The 21,156-nt window shown below is 43.7% G+C and overlaps 1 protein-coding gene across 9 annotated transcripts in view; it reads left to right on the forward strand.

The window, feature by feature from the left end:
* The window catches only part of KIDINS220 (kinase D interacting substrate 220), a 151,760-nt gene extending 130,762 nt beyond the window's left edge, over positions 1-20,998 (forward strand). For 8 of the 9 annotated variants that reach the window (XM_065400824.1, XM_065400828.1, XM_065400830.1 and 5 more), the window contains 4 exons: positions 4,348-4,494; positions 16,183-16,281; positions 17,136-17,384; positions 19,640-20,998. In XM_065400824.1, the coding sequence (XP_065256896.1) occupies positions 4,348-4,494; positions 16,183-16,281; positions 17,136-17,384; positions 19,640-20,911 (1,767 nt within the window). In that variant the 3' untranslated portion in view covers positions 20,912-20,998. The remainder of the gene's footprint in view (positions 1-4,347; positions 4,495-16,182; positions 16,282-17,135; positions 17,385-19,639) is intronic. The other variant, XM_065400827.1, reaches the window with a different exon arrangement.
* Positions 20,999-21,156: the final 158 nt, after the last annotated feature.

Below are 21,156 nucleotides of genomic sequence, written 5' to 3' on the forward strand. Positions count from 1 at the left end.
GGCCGCTTCCGGGAGTGTGTGGGGCCACGGCAGGCAGGGAGCCTGCTTTAGCCCCACTGCGCCGCTGCCCAAGGTAAGTGCTGCCTGGTGGGAGCCCGCACCCCAGCCCTGAGCCCCCTCCCAGAGCCAGCACCCTATACCCCCTCCTGCACCCCATACCCCCTCCTACACCCCAATCCTCTGCCCCAGCACCCCATACCCCCTCCTGCATCCCAACACTCTGCCCCAGCCCTGACCCCCCCCTCCCAGAGCCAGCACCCCATACCCCCTCCTGCATCCCAACACTCTGCCCCAGTCCAGAGCCCCCTCCTGCATCCAAACTCCCTCCCAGAGCGTGCACACCGCACCCCCTCCCGAAACCCAACCCCCTGCCCCAGCCCGGTGAAAGTGAGTGAGGGTGAGAGAGAGTGAGAGACGGAGGGAGGAGGGATGGAATGAGCAGGGCGGGGCTTCAGGGAAGGGGCAGGGCCTTGGGGAAGGAGCGGGGTAGATCCTGGGTTGCACTTAAATTCAAAAAGTGATCTTGTGTGTAAAAAGGTTGGAGACCACTGATGTAGTGGTACCTTTAACTATTTAGATGTTTATAGTTTACTATATATGGAATGCTTAAGGGTGTCTTTGGAAAGGAAATATTTCACCACAGTCTCATATGGAACTGATGCAACCGAAGTTGTTAATCATGCTTGATCCAAATATTTGCACGTGGCCAAGAAGATAAAGCCTAGATACACGGTTAAACTTCAGTTATCCAAAACTCCCTGTTAGTAAAACAAGGTTACAATACTAAGAACTGTTAACTATGTTCATTATCCAAAACTCCAACTATTCAAAATTATTTAATGAGTTCCATTACATTTGATAATTAAAGCTGTACTGTATAGCATTCACTCTTAGACGGCACTTTTCAATAACTATGTTCTTCTGTGAGTAGAATTAACTCTTTCTGGACTTTCCCAATTATACTGATATTTTTACATTGTTTTATTACCACTAAATAAATGTTACAATATTTTGAAACCTCTCTTATTCCTTTTAAATATGTAGAAATACATTTAATGTTGAAATCTCTTTCAGCAGGGGTCTGTCTTGGGTCCAGTACTATCCAATATTTTCATTCATTACTTGGATAATTGAGTAGAGAGTGTGCTTATAGTATTTGCAGATAATACCAGGCTGAGAAGGGTTGCTAACACTTTGGAAGACAGGATTAGAATTTCAAATGACCTTGACAAATTGAAGAATTGGTCTGAAATCAACAAGATGAAATTCAGTAAAGACAAGTGCTAAGTACTACACTTTAAAAAGGAAAAATCAGATAGCTACAAAATGGGGAATAACTGGCTAAACAGCAGTACTGCTGAAAAGAATGTGTGGGTTATAGTGGATCACAAATTGAATGTGAGTCAACAATGTGATGCAGTTGTGAAAAAGGCTAATATCATTCTGGGGTGTATTAACAGGAGTGTTGCATGTAAGACGTGGGACTTAATTGTCCCACTTTACTCAGCTCTGTTGAGGCCCCAGTTGGAGTAGTGTGTCCAGTTCTTGGCATCACGCTTTAAGATGTGGACAAATTGGCGAGTCCAGAAAAGAGCAACAAGAAAGATCAAAGGTTTAGAAAACCTGACCTATGAGGAAAAGTTTAAAAAAAACTGTCCATGTTTAGTCTGGAGAAAATAAGATTGAAGGGGTATTTGATAACAGACTTCAAATATATTAAGGGCTGTTTAAAAGGAGGACTGTGATCAGTTGTTCTCCATGTCCACCAAAGGTAAGGCAAGAAATAATCGTCTGAATCTGCAGCAAGGGAGATTTAGTTTAGGTATTAGGAGAATAGCTATTATGGAATCCCCATCATCAGAGATTTTTAAGAACAGCTTAGACAAATGCCTCTTAGGGATGGTTTAGGTTTACTTGGTCGTGCCTCAGCACAGGGTGCTGGACTTGATGACCTCTGGAGGTGTCTTCCAGCCCTAGATTTTTATGATTCTGTTATTCTGTTTTAAGGGAGACAGTTATAGAGAACTATACTTATTTGCTTCAGTGTGTGCTCTTTGTCTCTTGTGTTTTTCTGTAAACCATTGTGTCACAGTGTCTGGAGTGGTTCATGAGCATTAGTGCCAATCTCAGGGCAGACTGTCAAGAAGCAGGGCAGAGACTCCAAACTGGGTTATATTTCTATAATTAGATTTCACCAACCCAGTAAGAAATATGAACTCTAAAGCACTATAACAGTCTTAAAACAGAGTCAGAGGCAGTCCCCTTGATATTCCAGTCTATCTTGCTACCCAGTCAAGCTGGACTTAGTGATAGTTGGTTGCTATACACCAAAGAGCACAAAATATTCAGGTTGCTCCGAGTCCCAAGAGAGCAGTCACTTACCTCAGGTCATTTTGTACTTTAGATCTCTCTCCAAAGACAATGCTTGTAGCCAATCCTGTAATAAAGTAACTAAAGTTTATTGACTAAGAAAAGAAATGAGAGAGTTAATCTTTAATTACAAGATTAAAGCAAGCAGACTTATATACACAGATGAGTTAGTCAGTGATTTTAAAAGATGATACAGTTGTAGTAATCTGTTAGCTCTGAAGGGGAAATTGATATATAATTGATATATAGAATTATACAGGCAAAAGAGGTCTTGATGGAATTTCTCTGTTTGTCTCTATGTAACGTGATAACTTTTGATCACCACATCCGACGAGTTCCAAAATGTCAGGGAATGTTCTAGGTGTCAGTGGGCAGAACCCCTTTGCTTTTTGTGAAATCAGAAGAGAGAAATGGGGGGAGGGAGTCTGAGACCTTGCATCTGGTTCACAGATCCAGCAGCATCCGTCATCTTTGTAATTGTCTATAAATCAAAGCAGCCATTAACACTTTCCTGCATAACAATACCCCTCATCTCCTCTCTGCCCATGTCCCAGTACAGTTTAAAATTTTGACATCCTGAAAGACGTATCTCCCAGATAGACAAAAAAGAAATAAGAATAGTTGAGGGAAAAGGGAAGCACATACAGCCCCTGTCATGGGTGGGTTGGGTGATGGTCGGAGGGGGATGGTGGGCCACTCAGACCCTTGAAGAGAGGAATTGAGAGGCACACAGGACCCCTGGTATTCGGGGGAGAATAAGGCACAGTGGTATGGGGGACACCGAGCCCCAGCCATGTGCTGGAAGGGTGAATGGAGGGCACACAGAGCCCCTGTCATGGTGGAGAAGAGGGAAGGGAGGAATGAGGGGGCACACAGTTCATGACACGAGGGGAGAATGTGAGACCCTGCATACAGGGAGGTGATGAGGGAGGTTGGAGGGAGTCTCTGAAATAAAGAAGGATTGGAGGATGGCAAACAGGGAGCTTGTGATTGGGGAGGGGGGAATGAAGGATGGTAGGAGCCTCTGGTGTGTGCAATGAGCTTGACCTACAGAAGCAACTAAGTGTCTGACCCTCTAGCATAAATAACAGGTGTTTACTTTGAAAAATATTCTTTTCCAGTGTAGATATCATGATTGAGTAATGAGTGTTTTTCATGGACGCTGTGTAAAACTTTCAAAGAAAGCCATATTTTACAGATTGCCCTACATCAATTAATAATTAGAGCCAATTTACAGTTTGAAACATATCACTAATATAGATGCTCGAATATCTTGCTGATGGGTGTGGCATAAGAATCTAGATGGACAGTTTATCTGGATATATTTTAACAGGATAGTGAAATTGCATAAACGTAGACTTACATTTCTTCCCCTTCACCTTGCTTTAGCCACCTCTGTATCGTGGCACAGAGACCCCACAACTTTTCTGAGAATTTAGAGCCTTGTTGTACTGGCCACCTGCAGATGCATTCATTTTCCCTCCCCACGCCCGCTTTGGTGTTACTCCCAGAAGCTGAGAGAGTCACCCTTCGTCATCTTAGTCTGAAGTTAGCATGAAGAGTTTGGGTAAAACACTGGAATCCAGATTGTTTAATACGGCCTTGTCTTGCTTTTAAAATTTGACCTAATTAAATCTGTGCAAAACCCTAATGGTGACACTGTAGTTTTAACCCTTGCTTATATTGATATATTAGTTTGTTATATCTTATATTGATTTTTTAATTAGTTTGGTTAAACAAGAACACTTTTCTAGGATGGACAGTGTCTCAGCCATTTCCTTCTAATTATTATTGTTATTACTACCACCATATGTTAGTATTTTCCAGTATTATATTTAGATAATTTGGCACTAATTATGATAATCTTACTTTTTAGTTCCATATCCAAAAATGCATATAATTGAAGACAGTTTGATTTGCATCAGACATGCTGAGCATTTGAATATGTTGTTTGTGCACATTTTTCCGCTTGCATAGGGAACAGGAACAGTCACAGGATCAGCCACTGGAGGATCACATGTGCCTTTGAGCTCAATGAATGTGGAAGCCGTATGTGAGAAGCTGAAGCAGACAGAAGGGCTGGATCAGAGTATGCTACCTCAGTACTCTGCAACTATAAGAAAGGTGATCCATTATTACACTTCAGTCATTTACATGGCATTGAAACACAGGAATGCATGTGTAGAAAAAATTATTTAACTGACTTATTGCATGAAAAATCTACTGAATCATATTGAATGTCAAAATAATATTTTTTTATCTATGTATGTTCAAAGTAATGCAGGTTTCAGAGTAGCAGCTGTGTTAGTCTGTATCCGCAAAAAGAACAGGAGTACTTGTGACACCTTAGAGACTAACAAATTTATTTGAGCATAAGCTTTCGTGGGCTACAGCCCACTTCATCGGATGCATAGAATGGAACATATAGTGAGGAGATATATATACCTTTTCATGTTCTCTGTATGTATATATATCTCCTCACCCACGAAAGCTTATGCTCAAATAAATTTGTTAGTCTCTAAGGTGCCACAAGTACTCCTCTTCTTTTTGCAAAGTAATGCAGCTTCTTTAATGCAAGGAAAATGTCCTGAATACTTTGTTATCTTGTATTTAAAACTGAGATAAGGGCCGTAGTCACTAAAGTGAAAAGTCAAAATGTGTTTTTTCTTGCAAAAAGAATATCGTACATTATTGTAATTAATTTACCATGTTCAATTTACCATGGTAATTTTCTTAAAGCCTGCATTTCATTTATTTTTTTTTACTCTCGGATGAGATTGTATAGTCTTTTACCTTATTTTAGATCAAGGAAAAAATTTGTCTGAAGTCTCTTCCTCTCTCCTTTCCAAAGTCCTGTTCTGTTTTCTGATAAATTAGGAGATAGTTCTTCCCCAGTTTAGTCCCTTATCCTGACAGATATATAAATGTTATATATGGAATGTTCTGGATGTGTGCAGAATACTAAAATTCTACATAGCCTACTGAAAGGCCTAGTACTGTGAAACTGGGTGCTCTGTGTGAGAGTTAACACAGGAAAATTACTTCTAAAACTACCATCTCTACATGAATCAAGCAATTTATTACAAAAGTCTAATCTCAAAAGGTATTCTTTTCCCCCTGGTAGGGTAACTACATTTTTTTTCAAAGACTAAAAATAGGATCCCTGTCCCAGAGGGGTATTACAGATAAGTATTTTGTCAGGAAAGTGTGTAACGGAGGATTTTGGCAGATATAGTATCTGTAGGGAATCAAAAGGGGAGAAAAGATCCCCTTTCCTCCCTCCCATAGCTTTTCAGCATAAAAGTTGGAACATATTACAATAAAGTATGGGCATCTATTTACCCTTCATTGTTTTCTCCAAGACCCAGCCCTGTGACTCTATTTTCTATTCCTGTATCTGCAGGCCTGCAGTTATTTTATAGAAATCTCCCATGCCCCAAGATTCCCATATCTCGTAGTCTTCTCATTTTATTTTTATATACTCCCCCTCTCCTGTTTTCTGTTTTTTTTATTTTCTATACCTTTGTTTTTCCTCACTTCATCCTCTGTCTCACCTTCATTCAGTCCATTCACCCTTTCTTCCTCCCTCTTTACCTCTCACCCTTCCATATCTCCCTCACTTTCTCTGCCACACTTATTCACCCTCTCATTTATTCTGTCTTCCCTCCCATATGCTAAAATAACTCCCTTGTGTCTCCCCCGCCTTTTCACAATCCAGTGCTCCCTACTGATGCCAGGAAAGTGAAGAGCAGCGTTGAGGCTGGGTCAGTAGCCATTTTTGTATTAGGGTGTTGTTGAGCTTTCTGTAAGTTCTGATTCTTCTTTGAGTGCTTGTTCATGTCCATTCCATATTAGGTGTGTGTGCTCGCCACATGCACCGGTGCTGGAAGTTTTCGCCTCAGCAGTATCTGTAGTGGACCGGCTCTGGCGCCCTCTGGAGTGGCACCCACATGGGGCGGTATAAGGGGCGCCGCCGGCTCCCCCCACCGTCAGTTCCTTCTTGCCGCCAGTGACAGTGCTGGAATGTCTGATGCTTTGGCTAGCATTGATTCCTTCTCTGTTCTTGCGAACTTTGAAATCCTGTAAAATAGTTATACATAGTTAGTAGTTTTCTTAGTTACCCTTAGTAGTAGTTCTCAAACTCTCCATTAGTCCCGAATGGGACCTGGTCAGGGCATGCCCCGGTCCCCAGGCTTTAAGCCCTGTGATCGCTGCAAATGGCCTATGCCCGTCAGCGGTCCCCATACCAGCTGCTTAAGGTGCTTAGGCGAAGGGCACATAAGTGACAAGTGCCGTATCTGCAAGCCCTTCAAACCTAGGACAAAGAAGGAGCGCAATATCCGTCTAAGAGCATTCCTAATGGAGTCATCACTCACTTCGGCGCCGGAGCAGTGGTCCAACTCTGCACCGAGCACTGTGGCCTCTGTGTGCAGTGCTCCCCCAGCGTCGTTCACGAGCCGGCACCGGTCTCCCTCCATGGCTCCAGTCAAGAAGCCGAAAAAGACTGTGGGGGAAATTCTCCTACCTCCCGCAAGGGAAAGGAGAGAACAGGGGGTGAGCCAAGGCCCATGTCAGGCAGCTCAACATCCCCCTCAGGAAGTCGGTTCCCAGCTCAAGTCGAGCAGTGCAGCCCATCCCATGCCTTGCCTGTGACTCCAGATAGCGGTGCAGGCCCTGGCCAGCTTCAGGTGCCGTCGACACCCGAAGCTCTTCAAGCAGCTCAGGAGATCCCAACGCTCCTGGTGCCACCCTCACTGGCTCCTGCAGAACCCTGGTCTTGGGGAAAACCCGTGTTGGGACCTATGCGTGTGTCCCCATCTCAGAGGTACCATTCCCCATCGAGAGGGACGTCCTGCCAGTGTTCGCTCACCTGCAGCCGTCACGCCTCAGGATGGGAGAGGCGGGCTCAGCGGAGCCCTCTTCAGTCCCCTCACCAGGGGCACTGATTGAGGGACTTGAGGTGTACCTCGCCGCTAGATTGGTGCAGACCCTCTGAGGCACGTGCTACCTGGCAAGAACTCCGGGACCGGCCCCGACCATCTTCAAGGGCCCAGGACCAATCCCGGGACCGATTGGGCACCAGAGACTGCCAATCGCTGGGCCATCATCCAAAAGGAAGGTCACCCTACTCAGGACAAGAGCCACTGCATAGCCTGATCCTGGTCTCCCGGGACCGATCGCTCTGCTGGTGGCTCGGAGCGAGGTTCCTTGACTGCGGGACAAGCCCTGGTACCAACGGTGCCGACAACATTATCAGTACCAAAACCTGTCCCATGGCCCCAAGAGCAGTGGCTGGTGCCATGGATACCGTGGAACCCTTGGGGGCTCTCCCAGGCTGCCCAATTGGTGTTGGGAGCCTCAGAGAGGCCAGCGGCCTTGGTATCCCATCCCCCTTAGGAGACTTCAGGGGGTAAGACCCCACAGGTCCAGGAGGACCAGGGGAACAAGCTGCTGGACCATAAATGGACATGGAGGTTCCCGTGGCACCAACATCGTCCTTGTCATAGCCAGACGAGGCTATCACGGGGCCCAGTCACCCAGTTCCTCAGGATGACACCAAGGCGCACTTGGAACTTTTGAAGAGGGTCGCTTCTAACCTCCGGCATCAGGCAGAGCAGTTGGAAGAACCCTCGGTCTCTCTGTTTGACATCCTCTGTTCCTTGGCTCCTGCCAGGGTGGCTCTACCCTTTCATAAAGGGATTTCTAAGATCACTAATGCCCTGTGGCAGACCCCCTCTTCCCTGGCCCCATCTCTAAAAGGGCCGAACATAAGTACTTCATGCCAGCCAAAGGGCATGAGTACTTATACTCCCACGCAGCCCCCAATTTCCTTGTGGTCGAGGCAGTTAATCACCAGGAGAGGCAGGAACAACCCGGGGCCACCTCCAAAAATAAAGACTCAAGGAGTCTGGATCTTTTCTGATGTAAGGTTTATTCATCTTCCAGCCTTCAGCTGAGAGTGGCCAACCACCAAGCCTTCCTTCACCAATATGACTTCAATATGTGGCAAGCCATGGCCAAGTTCGAAGGGTTGCTCCCCGAGGCTTCCAAGAAGGAATTCCGAGCGATCCTCGATGAGGACAGGACCGCGGCCAGGGCGGCTTTCCAGGCGGCGTCAGATGCTGCGGACGCTGCTGCCCGCACCATGGCTTCCGCTATCTCGATGCAGCGAGTCTCCTAGCTGCTCCTCTCTGGGTTGTCCACTGAAGCTCAGCAGTCAATACAGGACCTACCCTTCGACATCAGGGCCCTATTGACGGAGCAAACAGACAGCAAATTGCATGGCCTCAAGGACTACCTCACCACCCTAAATGAAGCCTGGGCCTTTACATCCCAACCCCGGCGCGTAAGCAGTTCAAACCGCAGCAGCTGCAGGGCCAGGGGAGTCAGCCTCGGCAGGACTAGCCCTATAAACAAGCCAAGGGCTACAAGCGCTGTCTGAGCCACCTGCCTCCACCCTCTGCCCAGTCAGGCTTGACCTGTAATAAGCAGGGGGCCAAATGGTCGTTTTGAGGGTGCGCCCGAGGGCGACCTACCAGACTATTCCAGAAGGATCCATCCTTCCCTGTATTCTCCAACCGCCTCTCCCTCTTCCTCCCTGCCTGGACGGCTATAACCTCGGACTGATGGGTTCTCAGCACAGTGGAACAGGGTTGTACCCTCCAGTTCCTTTTTACCCCGCCCCCCATTCCCACCCACTTTCCCCATCCCTCTTCAGGGACCCCTCTCACAGGAGTCTCCTTGCACAGGAGGTAAAGGGGTTACTACAGCTGGTTGCGGTGGAAGAAGTTCCTCTCGAGTACAGGAACAGGAGGTTCTATTCCCAGTACTTCTTAATCCCAAAAGCCAAGGGCGGTCTATGGCCTATCCTGGACCTGTGAGACCTCAACAAGTACCTAAAGAAGTTAAAATTCCGAATGGTTTCCCTGGCTTCTATTATTACCTTCCTGGATTCGGGAGACTGGTATGCCACCCTCGATTAGAAGGACACATACTTCCACATAGTGATCTTTCAAGGACACAGACGCTTCCTCCGGTTTACGGTGGGGCCCCACCACTACCAGTTTGCAGTCCTCCCGTTCGGCCTGGCGAGAGTTTTTACCAAGTGCATGTCAGTGGTAGCGGCTTACCTCAGCCTTCAGGGTATCCGGATCTACCCATACCTTGACTATTGGTCGTCAAGGGCAGCTCCAGGTCTCAAGTCCAAAGGGATGTTGCTGTGCTTCAGGCCATGTGCCACTCTCTGGGCCTACTGGTAAATGACAAAAAGTCGAAGTTAGTGCCGGTGCAGAGGATAGAGTTCACCAGAGCGGTCCTCGACTCGACCTGCGCCAGGGCATTCCTGCCGCTGGAAAGGTTCTACATGTTGACGAACCTCATCACAGAAGGCTCCGCATTCCCTCTGACTACAGCCGGGGTCTGTCTGCGCCTCCTGGGTCCCATGGCAGCATGCACATACATTGTCTGCCATGCCAGACTCCGAATGCGGCCCCTGCAACAATGGCTGGGGAAGGTCTATTCCCAGTCCAGAGACGACCTGGAAAAGATTGTTGTCATTCCCCAGGCGATACTTACCTCACTGCGATGATGGACCAACCGCAGGACAGTCCTGGAGGGAGTTCTGTTCAACAACCCCCCCCGTCACTCCATCAAGTTGGTGTTGGATGCCTCAGACCTCGGTGGGGGTGCACATCTCGGCGACCTCCAGACACGGGATGTGGTCCCCAGAGGAGGAGAAGTTGCACATAAAGGTCAAAGAGCTCCGAGCAGTCCGGCTGACGTGCAAAGTCTTCCTGCCCCACTTGTTGAGCAAGGTGGTACGAGTCCTGACAGACAATACAGCCTCGATGTTCTACATCAACAGGCAAGGGGGAGCGCGCTCGTCGACTCTCTGTCAAGAAGCACTCCATCTATGGGACTTCTGCATCAGCCACGAAATCCACCTGGAAGCTTGTCACCTTCCCAGTGTCGAGAATACGCTGGTGGAGCAGCTCAGCAAGGACTTCTCCTCTCACCATGAGTGGTCGCTCCATCCAGAGAGAGCCTGCATGATCTTCCAAAGGTGGGGAACTCCCCAAGTGGACTTGTTCGCTACCAGACAGAACAGGAAATGCCACCGGTTTTGCTCTCTGCAAGGTCTGAGCAAGGGCTCCCTCTCAGAAGCCTTCCTCCTATCGTGGTCAGGGAGTCTAATGTAAGCATTCCCTCCAATTCCACTCATCAGCAGGGTCCTAGCAAAGATCAAGAGAGACAAAGCACAGGTGGTTGTGATCGCCCCGGCGTAGCCTCGCCAATATTGGTTCGGCACACTTATGAGCTTGTCCGCAGCCCCTCCCTGGCCCCTGTGCAACCGCCCGGACCTCCTGTCACAGGACCACAGCCAGCTCCTACACCCCAACCTCAAGTCACTCCACCTCTCGGCGTGGATGCTGTGTGGCTGAACCCAGAGGAATGGACCTGTTCGGAAGGAGTCCAACAGGTCCTCCTGGGGAAGTAGGAAGCCCTCAACCAGACTGACTTACCTGGCCAAGTGGACGAGGTTTTCCTGCTGGGTGTCTAAGCGTGGCATCTCTCCCTCGCATTCTTCCATACAGGCTGTCCTGGACTACCTGCTCCATTTGCGGATCCAGGGCCTGGCACACTCTTCCATTAGAGTGCACCTAGCGGCCATCTCCGCTTTTAACCTGCTGATCCAAGGACAGACGGTGTTTTCCCACGACATGACAGTCAGATTCTTGATAGGGCTCAAGAGACTCTTCCCCCAGATACGGACTCCTATCCCACAGTGGGATCTTAATTTGGTCCTCTTCAGGCTCGTGGGCCGACCCTTTGAGTCGCTGGGTTCCTGATCTCTTTCCCACCTATCATGGAAGGTCGCATTTCTGGTGGCGGTGATGTCGGCAAGACAGGTCTCTGAAATTGAAGCCTTGACCTCAGAACCTCCGTACATGGTCTTCTACAAAGATAAGGTTCAGTTGCGGCCCCACCCAGCCTTCCTGCCAAAGTTGGTCTCCAACTTCCATGTGAACCAGGACATCTTCCTTCCAGTGTTCTGTCCCAAATCGCACAAGACCAGTGAGGAGATGCGTCTTCATGCCCTGGACGTCTGGAGGGCCTTGGCTTTCTACTTAGAATGTACCAAGCGCATAGGATGAATTGTGCATAAGGACCTGTTATGACGGTTCCGCCGCCGCAAATTGTCAGAGCCCACTCAACGAGAGCGCAGGCGTCTTCAGCAGCCTTCCTGGCACGCATCCCTATTCAGGACACCTGTAGAGCCGCAATGTGGCCCCCTGTTCACACTTTACCGCTCATTATGCCATCACTCAGCAGGCCAGAGACAACGCTGGGTTCAGCAGAGCTGTGTAATTTACACATCTGTGAATTCCTACCCACCTCTAGGGGTACTGCTTGGGAGTCACCTAATATGGAATGGACATGAGCAAGCACTCGAAGAAGAAAAGACAGTTACCTTTTCTGTAACTGGTGTTCTTTGAGATGTGTTGCTCATGTCCATTCTGCAACCTGCCATCCTTCCCCACTGTCAGAGTTTCCGGCAAGAAGGAACTGAGGGTGGGGGGAGTTGGCAGCGCCCCTTATACTGTGCCATGTGGGCGCCGCTCCAGAGGGCACCAGAACCGGTACCCTACGGATACTGCTGAGGGAAAAACTTCCAGCACCAGTGCATGTGGCGAGCATCTCCCCCCCCCCCCCCCTCAGAGGGAAGGGTAGGATTTCAGCTAGTAATAGGGTTGGTGGGAGGTCATCCTTATAGTGTATGTGCAGTTAGCTGGCTTGCTTTCACTTCCCTTGTCTCAACTGGCTAGTCCGGAAGGATGCAAAAATCAGAGACACATGATCACCCTGTCCTCAAGGGCTGTACGGAGGGGACACTTCCTGGGAGGAGAGCATTTTGTGCTGGTAGAGATGTTCCAGGCATACCCACAAACCAGACAGTAAAATAGTAGTACATGATGTTTTTTACTAGTGCCACTGATTAAACCTAAAACAGAGCCAGATCCACAACATGCTCAGTAATAATAATAATAAAAAGTTTTAATATCTCAAAATCTGTATTGACACTTTTTATAATTACCAACCAAAACCCCTGGGTATGTGCTGAAATATATTTCCCTGATTTTCCACATACATTTTAAGATTCCAGAAGAGACCATTAGATTATTTAGTATGGCCTCCTATATAACAAAGACCAGAGAATTTCACGCAGTTACCCCTGTATTGAGCCTGATAACATGTCTTTGACTAGAGCATATCTTTCAGAAAGGCATTCAGTCTTGGTTTGAAGACATCAAGAGATAAAGGATCCACGACTTTCCTTCATAGTTTCTAGTAATGATTAATAACCTTTGCAAATGTGTGCCTTATTTCTAATCTGAGTTTGCCTGGCTTCAGGTTCCAGCCATTAGTTCTTCCAGGCTTCCCCTTGAATAGTCTTACAGCTTTATAGGTTCGGAGCCATGAAGTAGTTTATGGAAATTATACTCCTAGTGATCTCACACTAGCCTCTGTGCATACTCAAAAATGCTTTTATAGCCATTACCTATAAAATCGAGTGGCCATGTACATTGGCCAAACCGGACAGTCTCTACGTAAAAGAATAAATGGACACAAATCAGACATCAAGAATTATAACATTCAAAAACCAGTTGGAGAACACGTCAATCTCCCTGCCCATTCGATTACAGACCTAAAAGTCGCAATATTACAACAAAAAAACTTCAGAAACAGACTCCAACGAGAGACTGCTGAATTGGAATTAATTTGCAAATTGGACACCATTAAATTAGGCTTGAATAAAGACTGGGAGTGGATGGGCCATTACACAAAGTAAAACTATTTCCCCATGCTTCCCCCCCACACACACAATTCCTCACATCTTCTTGTCAATTGCTGGAAATGGACCATTTTCATTACCACTACAAACAGTTCTTTTTCTCTCCTGCTGATAATAGCTCACCTTAACTGATCACTCTCCTTATAGTGTGTATGGTAACACCCATTGTTTCATATTCTCTGTGTGCATATATATATATCTTCCTACTGTATTTTCCACTGCATGCATCCGATGAAGTGGGCTGTAGCCAACGGAAGCTTATGCTCAAATAAATTTTAGTCTCTCTAAGGTGCCACAAGTACTCCTGTTCCTTAATCATATTTATTCAGCTCTCACCTGGGATGTACTGTCATAGTACTCATTCTATCTGGATTAAATACCAAAGATTCCAAATCACTCTCCAAAGATGCAAAAATAACATACTGTGCATTTATTTATATTCGTTGTTCTAATTTATGAGGGTTGGTGACAAACTGGAGATTTTTCTGCCCCACTCCCTTCTCTTTTTGGGACCCAGTTCTTTCGGGATTGGATTATAAGAAAAGAGGTTTCCGCTATTGAGTAGATCAATTTAGGAGAAAATAAAAGGGGGAAGCCAATTCATTCTGCAAATAATTGTGGCTCATGAACTGACTCTGCATGTCACAATTGTGAAGCAGAGGAAACCCCTCAGTCCCAAATCCTTGTCCTGAAATAGAGATCTCAAATTAACAGGAAATATTTCGTATCAATTCCCATAATTCTTAACCCTAAATATCTGTAAAGAACTTAAAAAACAAAAACAAACAAACAAAAAAAAGAGTAAAATGTCCTTTTTCATATGTAGGTAAATAAGGTATCTCATCCTACAGTTCTCATCTATTTATTCTGTCCTGTCTAAATTAGCTTCATATCCTGCAACACATTCCACTTATATCTCTCACTTTGTGTTGTCACTGATACTTAGATGGATGCTTTATAAACTTTATTTTTTTGTCCCTTCTCTTTATCCTTCTTACCCTCTCTGTAGTGCCCTTTCCTCACTGTTATTTATCAGAGTAGAATCCAGATTAATGATCAGCTATGTCACCCCTGCCCTGCAACGTTGGGTGCTTTAATTGCTTGCTGAAGTAGCTCCCACCTGGACCACTCATAAACAGCCTGCCAGAATGCAAGCCACACCCTTGGTGTCTGTGTGTAGTTGCAGCCTGCCAGCCACACTTGGGTTACACTCTGGCTCTCACCAGTTGTGGTTATACTGCAGGATGACTTCAACACACACCCATTCCCAGATTTCCCTCCAGAAATGTATGTCCTGTACTGCCCAGCCCTCTCCCGAACACTACAAATTATAATGACCGTTATTCCTTTAAGAAAATAAGTGGAATTACCCAGATGCTTCAATTTAAATATGCTGGATTAGATAACACAATAAAATGAGTTTATTAACTACAAAGAGCTATATTTAAAGTAAGTACAAGTAATGAGGCATAAAAGTCAGAAATTATTACAAGAAAATTAAAGATAAGACATTTATTAATACCTAACTTAACAAACTACATCAGATTCAAGCAAAATTTCTCTCTGCATGCTTTCAGCAGTCTTACTCACCAAACCCTGTAGGTCAGGACCCCTTCTCTGAGAGTCCAACAAATGCTGCCTTTGTTGCTTCAGGTACAGTTAATGTGATGGGCAGGGAGATAGAAAGTGGTGGCTCGGTGTGTGTGTTCCTCCTTTTTATAGTTTCAGTCCCCCTCTTTAAAAACATTTCTAGCTGGGCACTATGAGACAATGAGTCAATGTGGAAGGATGTTCCCTGCTGCTTTTTTTCTCACCTGTTTGAGCTTTCTTCGTTTCCCTCCCTGCTTGATGACTGTGTTTACTGCTTACATGCAAATTAAGCAGAGCACACATTCCTTTGTTTAGGACAAACCTGTTTGCCAACCTCAGTTTGTGCAGGGCTGTGGAGTTTGGAACATGTGTGAGCAACAGTGTACAGTGGAATCTTATAACATGACATACAGTGTTGCCACACATATTTTATCAGGGCAGTACTGACCAGCAAATTTCGAGTTTTCAAATACCTCACAAGTCATACTTTGTACTAAGATTATTACAATAGTATGTAGGGTATGAATACAGGAGTGTATTCTGTCACACTCACCAATACCAGATTATCCCTTATTCCATACAATTTCTCTCTGGTGCTACATAGTATGGTACAATCCATCCACTCACCAGTGCCTCTTGAAGCAGGAAAATCCTGGTCTGATTAGTAGTTCTGGACTGCTGGAGGCAGTTAGGGTTTGGGTAGAATCCTTCCTGAGCCTTCTTTTGACCTTTGTGTTACCTCTTATCTCTGTATGTTGGTCTCATGTCTCCACAACTACACCTCTACCTCAATATAACGCTGTCCTTGGGAGCCAAAAAATCTTACCGCGTTATAGGTGAAACCGCGTTATATCGAACTTGCTTTGATCCGCCGGAGTGTGCAGCCCCCCCCCCCCCCCCCCGGAGCACTGCTTTACCGTGTTATATCAGAATTCGTGTTATATCGGGTCGCGTTATATTGGGGTAGAGGTGTATTCAGGTGTGACTAAAATTCTAGTAAATTTGTTCCTGATCAATCAGTTGTTCTTTAGAGTAACACATGACTTTTCATCTTTGGGTAGAGAGTTTGTCACCACCACAGTTCTCCTTTACCCAGCCAAGGAATTGGGATTTGACCTTGAAATTGCCATTTGGTAGTCCATGGCTTCCAAGGTAACCTCTATTGTTTAAAAGAACCTTACGGTTTGAAAAGCAAAGTCAAGATTACTAAAAAGAAATATTGTTTCAAGTAAATGATAAATTAGAAATATAAAATCCTTGTATGAGTCCAAGATGATTTCTGGATAAAATGAATTTTATTATGAAATATTTACAGTTTTTTTTAAGGCACCAAGTACTTTTTACACAGTTTTACTTATTTTATTTAGGCAAACATAAACGGTCGTGTCTTGGCTCAATGTAACATCGATGAACTGAAGCGAGAGATGAACATGAATTTTGGTGACTGGCACCTGTTCAGAAGCACAGTAAGATAACATTTTGAGCTTTTCTTAAGTTTACCTTATCAAGAGAGAGCTGATTGTTGTTTTACATTTGATCTAGAACTCCTCATTTATTTTGCTTTTTCCTTGGTACTATAAGTCACTTCTCATGGTAAATGTGCAAGCACGTATCATTACGTTGGCTGCATCTTAAAACTCAAACTATTAAAGTATTGGTAGTATTGGACGTACACAAGCCATACAGTGAGGGGCAGCTGTATCTCTGATATTGTTAAGCCATACATGTATACTAAAAGATCTGTTCTTCCCTCAGCTTGAGGGTAAATAACATAGTTAATGGGAGCTAGGCACAGGCATCAGACTGTTAAATTCTCCACAAAGATGTTTGAGTGCTGTTGATTCTCTACTCCTATACTGCAGAATATGTTTGTGCTGCTAATTCACAGACTTGTAAATATTGATGGTTACCTAGACAGTGTTTTATTGTGATACTGACATTTATTAAAACTGTTAACTGTGGTATTTGTTTTTCACTCTTAAACTTGTAATTAGTATTTTGTTTTACAGGAATTGTATACTTGAAAATTGATAGTCTTTGGCATGTTAATGCTTTAAAAAGGCTGTGTACAGTAACTAAATATTAAGAATGATTTTCATTGCAGACAATGAGGACAGTTCCATAAAGACTCTCCCAAGTAGTCTTTTTTGGTGAATCATTCTGAAACACACATACAATTTTACAATTTAAAAAAACAAGTTACATTTTCCTGTTTCCTTTTGTTTGGAATATAATTGTTACAATTTAAGAAAGATTACTTGCTCGAACGGTTTTATCTTGCTTTGCTGTGTAATGACATTTGTACTGTTTTTACGTTAAGGTACTCGAAATGAGAAATACAGAAAATCAGGTTGTTCATGAAGATTCTCGTGCAGTGAGTGAACATGTTACCAATGTGATTCCTCACAATGAGCTTGCACATCATCCTGTGCATAATAGTGAATTGCCTCACACTGAGCTTACAGGAATTTCTGCTCAGGTTCCCTACGCTCTCAACTTCAGCTTTGAAGAACTGAACACAATTGGTCTCGATGAAGCTCCTCCACATCACAGTAATTTGAGCTGGCAGGTATTTACTAAAGAGATGTATTTTGTTTACCTAATATGTGGGAAATTATTCTTTGTTAGATGACAGGGCAGGCCTGCAAGTTCACTCTGTCTATCCAGATACCCTCTCAACTCCCTGTCTTGCCCCAAGACCATAGTTTGGAGAGAGAGTAGGGAACAACCCCAAATAAACGATTTCCACTGCCTCATCCTCATTTTCTCTCACTCCCCAATAGCTGTTCCTCCTCCCTGGTAATTCCCCTCCAGGGGGAGAGTATGACTAAAGTACTTAGTTCACCTTGCATAAGGCATGGTAAATACTAGATATTTCATCAGATAAATTCTATTAATCATACTGTTCAATCCTCACAAATGGTAAATATTTTAATAACTTGCTACCAGCATGCACCACTCAAAGGTTGAGAAATATATTTATGACTTTTTAATTTTATTTTATTAATTCTATCATGCACAGTACTGATGGATGTCAGAGCCTGGGTCCTGTGTTGGCAAGTGATCCAGCGTTAAACTCTGGATTTGGGACCCTCCTCTCATTCTCCCACAAGTTTTGTGCATATAATTTTTGGCTTATAATTTCCAAAATCACACTAAGTATGAACAGTTTTAGATATATGGGGCCTTTACAGGGATTAAACAGTTGATAAATGAATAAATGTTTTTAAGGCAGTGATCAAGATTTTAAAAAGTAACTAGTGATTTTCAGTGCCTCAAATTCTGGACACCCAACAAATTGAGGCCTGATTTTCAGAGGGTCAATGCTCAGCACTTCTTGAAAATCAGGTATTTCAAGTTGAGCACCCAGAAACTGAGGCACCCAAAATCACTAATTACAACTCTTGGCCAATCTTTTTAATCATCATAGTTATAACTGAAATGTACACAAAATGATTTAGGACATAGATGAGTGTTTCTTATGAACACTTCAGGTAGAATCCAGTCTCAATATGTCCTTTTCAACACCAATATGGTGTAGCTCACTGTCTTTTATTTATAGTTTTTCATTATATGTCAAGAGCCCAGGAATAATAGAAACAAAGATTTTGAAAGACAAACATTAAAAAAAAAAATCAAAACTTTAGAACCACAATAGAGAGAGAAACATTAATTCAGAAAAGTGAGAAGTTAGTCAGTTTGACTGTCTACTTTTGGGAAGCATTGGAATCCACCATTCAGAGGATATATAACAAGTTTGCATCAATAAATAAACAAAAACTGGCTCATCTAAAGGGGAAAAGGCACCTTTTGGAGATGGATAGCCAAATTAAATACTCCTTTGTGAATTAATTTAGCTCTATTTAATAAGGAATAGGCATACATAACTGACCATATCCATCTTTGAGACTGCAGTGTTTCATTATGGGCACTGAATTGCAGCTTGTTGTCTTTCATTGAATATACAAGATGCTTATTTTTAGCCATTGTTTTATTCAGCATTAATCGTGTTTGGCAACTTCACAAAATCCTAGTACATAGAAAAGAATCTTGTGAAGAGCTGTTAGTAATATTTAATAAATCACAAGACCTTAGTAGTAGTACAGAGGGGGTAACAAAACTACAGTCCACAGGTAAGATCCTTCCTATGGCTTCTTGCACATGATTGCTTGCTAAAGAACAGTTTTTGAGGAAAAAAGGAAAGAATCAGAAAAAAAAATGCATGTAGGACCAAGAGCAAGGTGGAAGAGAGAGAATAAGTGAAAGAGAAGGAGCAAAGAGAGAAGAGGTGAGGAACAGAGTTCATTTTCTTAATCTGAGAGTCTGATTTTTCTGAAACCAGCTAAATACAATGAAAGTTTCAGTAGTATATATTCAACACTAATGCTTTTAATTATTTTCAAAATTCTCCCTCACAAATGTTTGTTGGCAATGAATTGTCCTTAAAATTTAAATGAAAAAAATTATATATACATATGTAAATACCTAAACTCAATACACCAAATGAATTTAATAATTATAAAGTCTCTTCAAAAAGGATAAACTTTAAATGTTTTCATAAAATACAGATTTGTATGTAATTTCTTTTTGCAATGGAACAGAAATGACAGTGTTTTGTGGAGTTGATGAATGAGTGTGAATACAAATATGACTATTAAGCATTTATCCAGATCTTTTAAATGGTTATTTAAGAATTTAACTGCCATGATGCATTACAGACAGAAGTTTTTCATTCATACATATATGCTGTTGCTTCTGGTTATATTAAAATAACAAGGATAATAATAAATGGTTTTGTTTTATTGTTTTTTTGTTTTTTTCCAGTCACAAACTCGCAGAACCCCAAGTCTTTCAAGTCTCAATTCTCAAGATTCTAGTGTAGAAATCTCAAAGCTTACTGATAAGGTGCAGGCAGAATACAGAGATGCATATAGAGAATATATTGCTCAAATGTCACAGCTAGAAGGAGGTGCAAGTTCTACCACTGTAAGTGGCAGATCTTCCCCACATAGCACATCAGCTTTCTATATGGGGCAGAGCACATCAGGGGGCTCCCTCCATTCCAGTATAGAACAAGAAAAAGGAAAGGATGGTGAACAGAAACAAGATGATGGACGAAAGTCCTTTCTGATGAAGAGGGGTGATGTTGTAGATTACAGTACTTCAGGTGTTTCCACTAATGATGCATCTCCTTTGGACCCTATCACTGAAGAAGATGAAAAATCTGATCAGTCTGGTTCCAAGCTTCTTCCAGGAAAGAAATCTTCAGAAAGAACAAGCATTTTCCAGGCAGCAGATTTAAAACTAAAAGGAGTTACTTTGCGCTATCAGAAACTGCCAAGTGATGAAGATGAGTCTGGAACAGAAGAATCAGATAACACTCCACTTCTCAAGGAAGGAAAGGACAAGAAAATTGATGGGAAAGTGGACAAGCAAACAAAATCCCCAGAACATGGATCTGAGCCTATTAGAACCTTCATCAAAGCAAAGGAGTACTTGACAGACGCCCTTTTAGACAAAAAGGATTCCTCTGACTCTGGTGTGAGGTCCAGTGAAAGTTCTCCAAACCACTCCCTCCACAATGATGGAGCAGATGATTCACAGCTTGAAAAAGCAAATCTCATTGAGCTTGAAGATGACAGCCACAGTGGAAAGAGAGGAATTCCACACAGTCTGAGTGGCCTTCAAGATCCAGTTGTGGCACGCATGTCAATTTGCTCGGAAGACAAGAAAAGCCCTTCAGAGAGCAGCTTAATAGCAAGCAGTCCTGAAGAGAACTGGCTTGCTTGCCAGAAAGTCTATAATCTAAACAGAACACCTAGTACAGTCACCCTAAATAATAACAGTGCTCCAGCCAATCGAGCTAATCAAAATTTTGAAGAAATTGAAGATATCAGAGATTCTTCTCAAATCATCCTGCGCCCTGGCTCCAGCTCCAACTCAACTGCAGTTCAGAATGAGAACCTAAAAAGCGTGTCTCACAAGCGAAGCCAGCGTTCAAGTTATACCAGGCTTTCGAAAGATTCTTCAGAGCTCCATGGTGTTACAGCCTCAGACGCTACAGGTTTTGGAGAAGAGAGAGAGAGTATTCTGTGAAAGGAACAAACAAAATTAAAACAGAGCATGTCTGTATGTCATAATTTTCTTTTAATCCCTGGTTTGTCAGTTCATGATCATGCTAGACACTTTTTATCTCTTTCAGTAGCCTCCACTAACAAACCTGGATTTTTTTCCAGTCTTTTTTTTTTTTTTTTTTTTTTTGGAAAGAAAAAATAACCTACACAATAAAATATTTCATTACCCCTCCCCCTAATTTATACTGCTAGTAAATATAATGCTCT

Source organism: Emys orbicularis, chromosome 3 (genome assembly GCF_028017835.1).
Source record: "Emys orbicularis isolate rEmyOrb1 chromosome 3, rEmyOrb1.hap1, whole genome shotgun sequence".
NCBI lineage: Eukaryota > Metazoa > Chordata > Testudines > Emydidae > Emys > Emys orbicularis.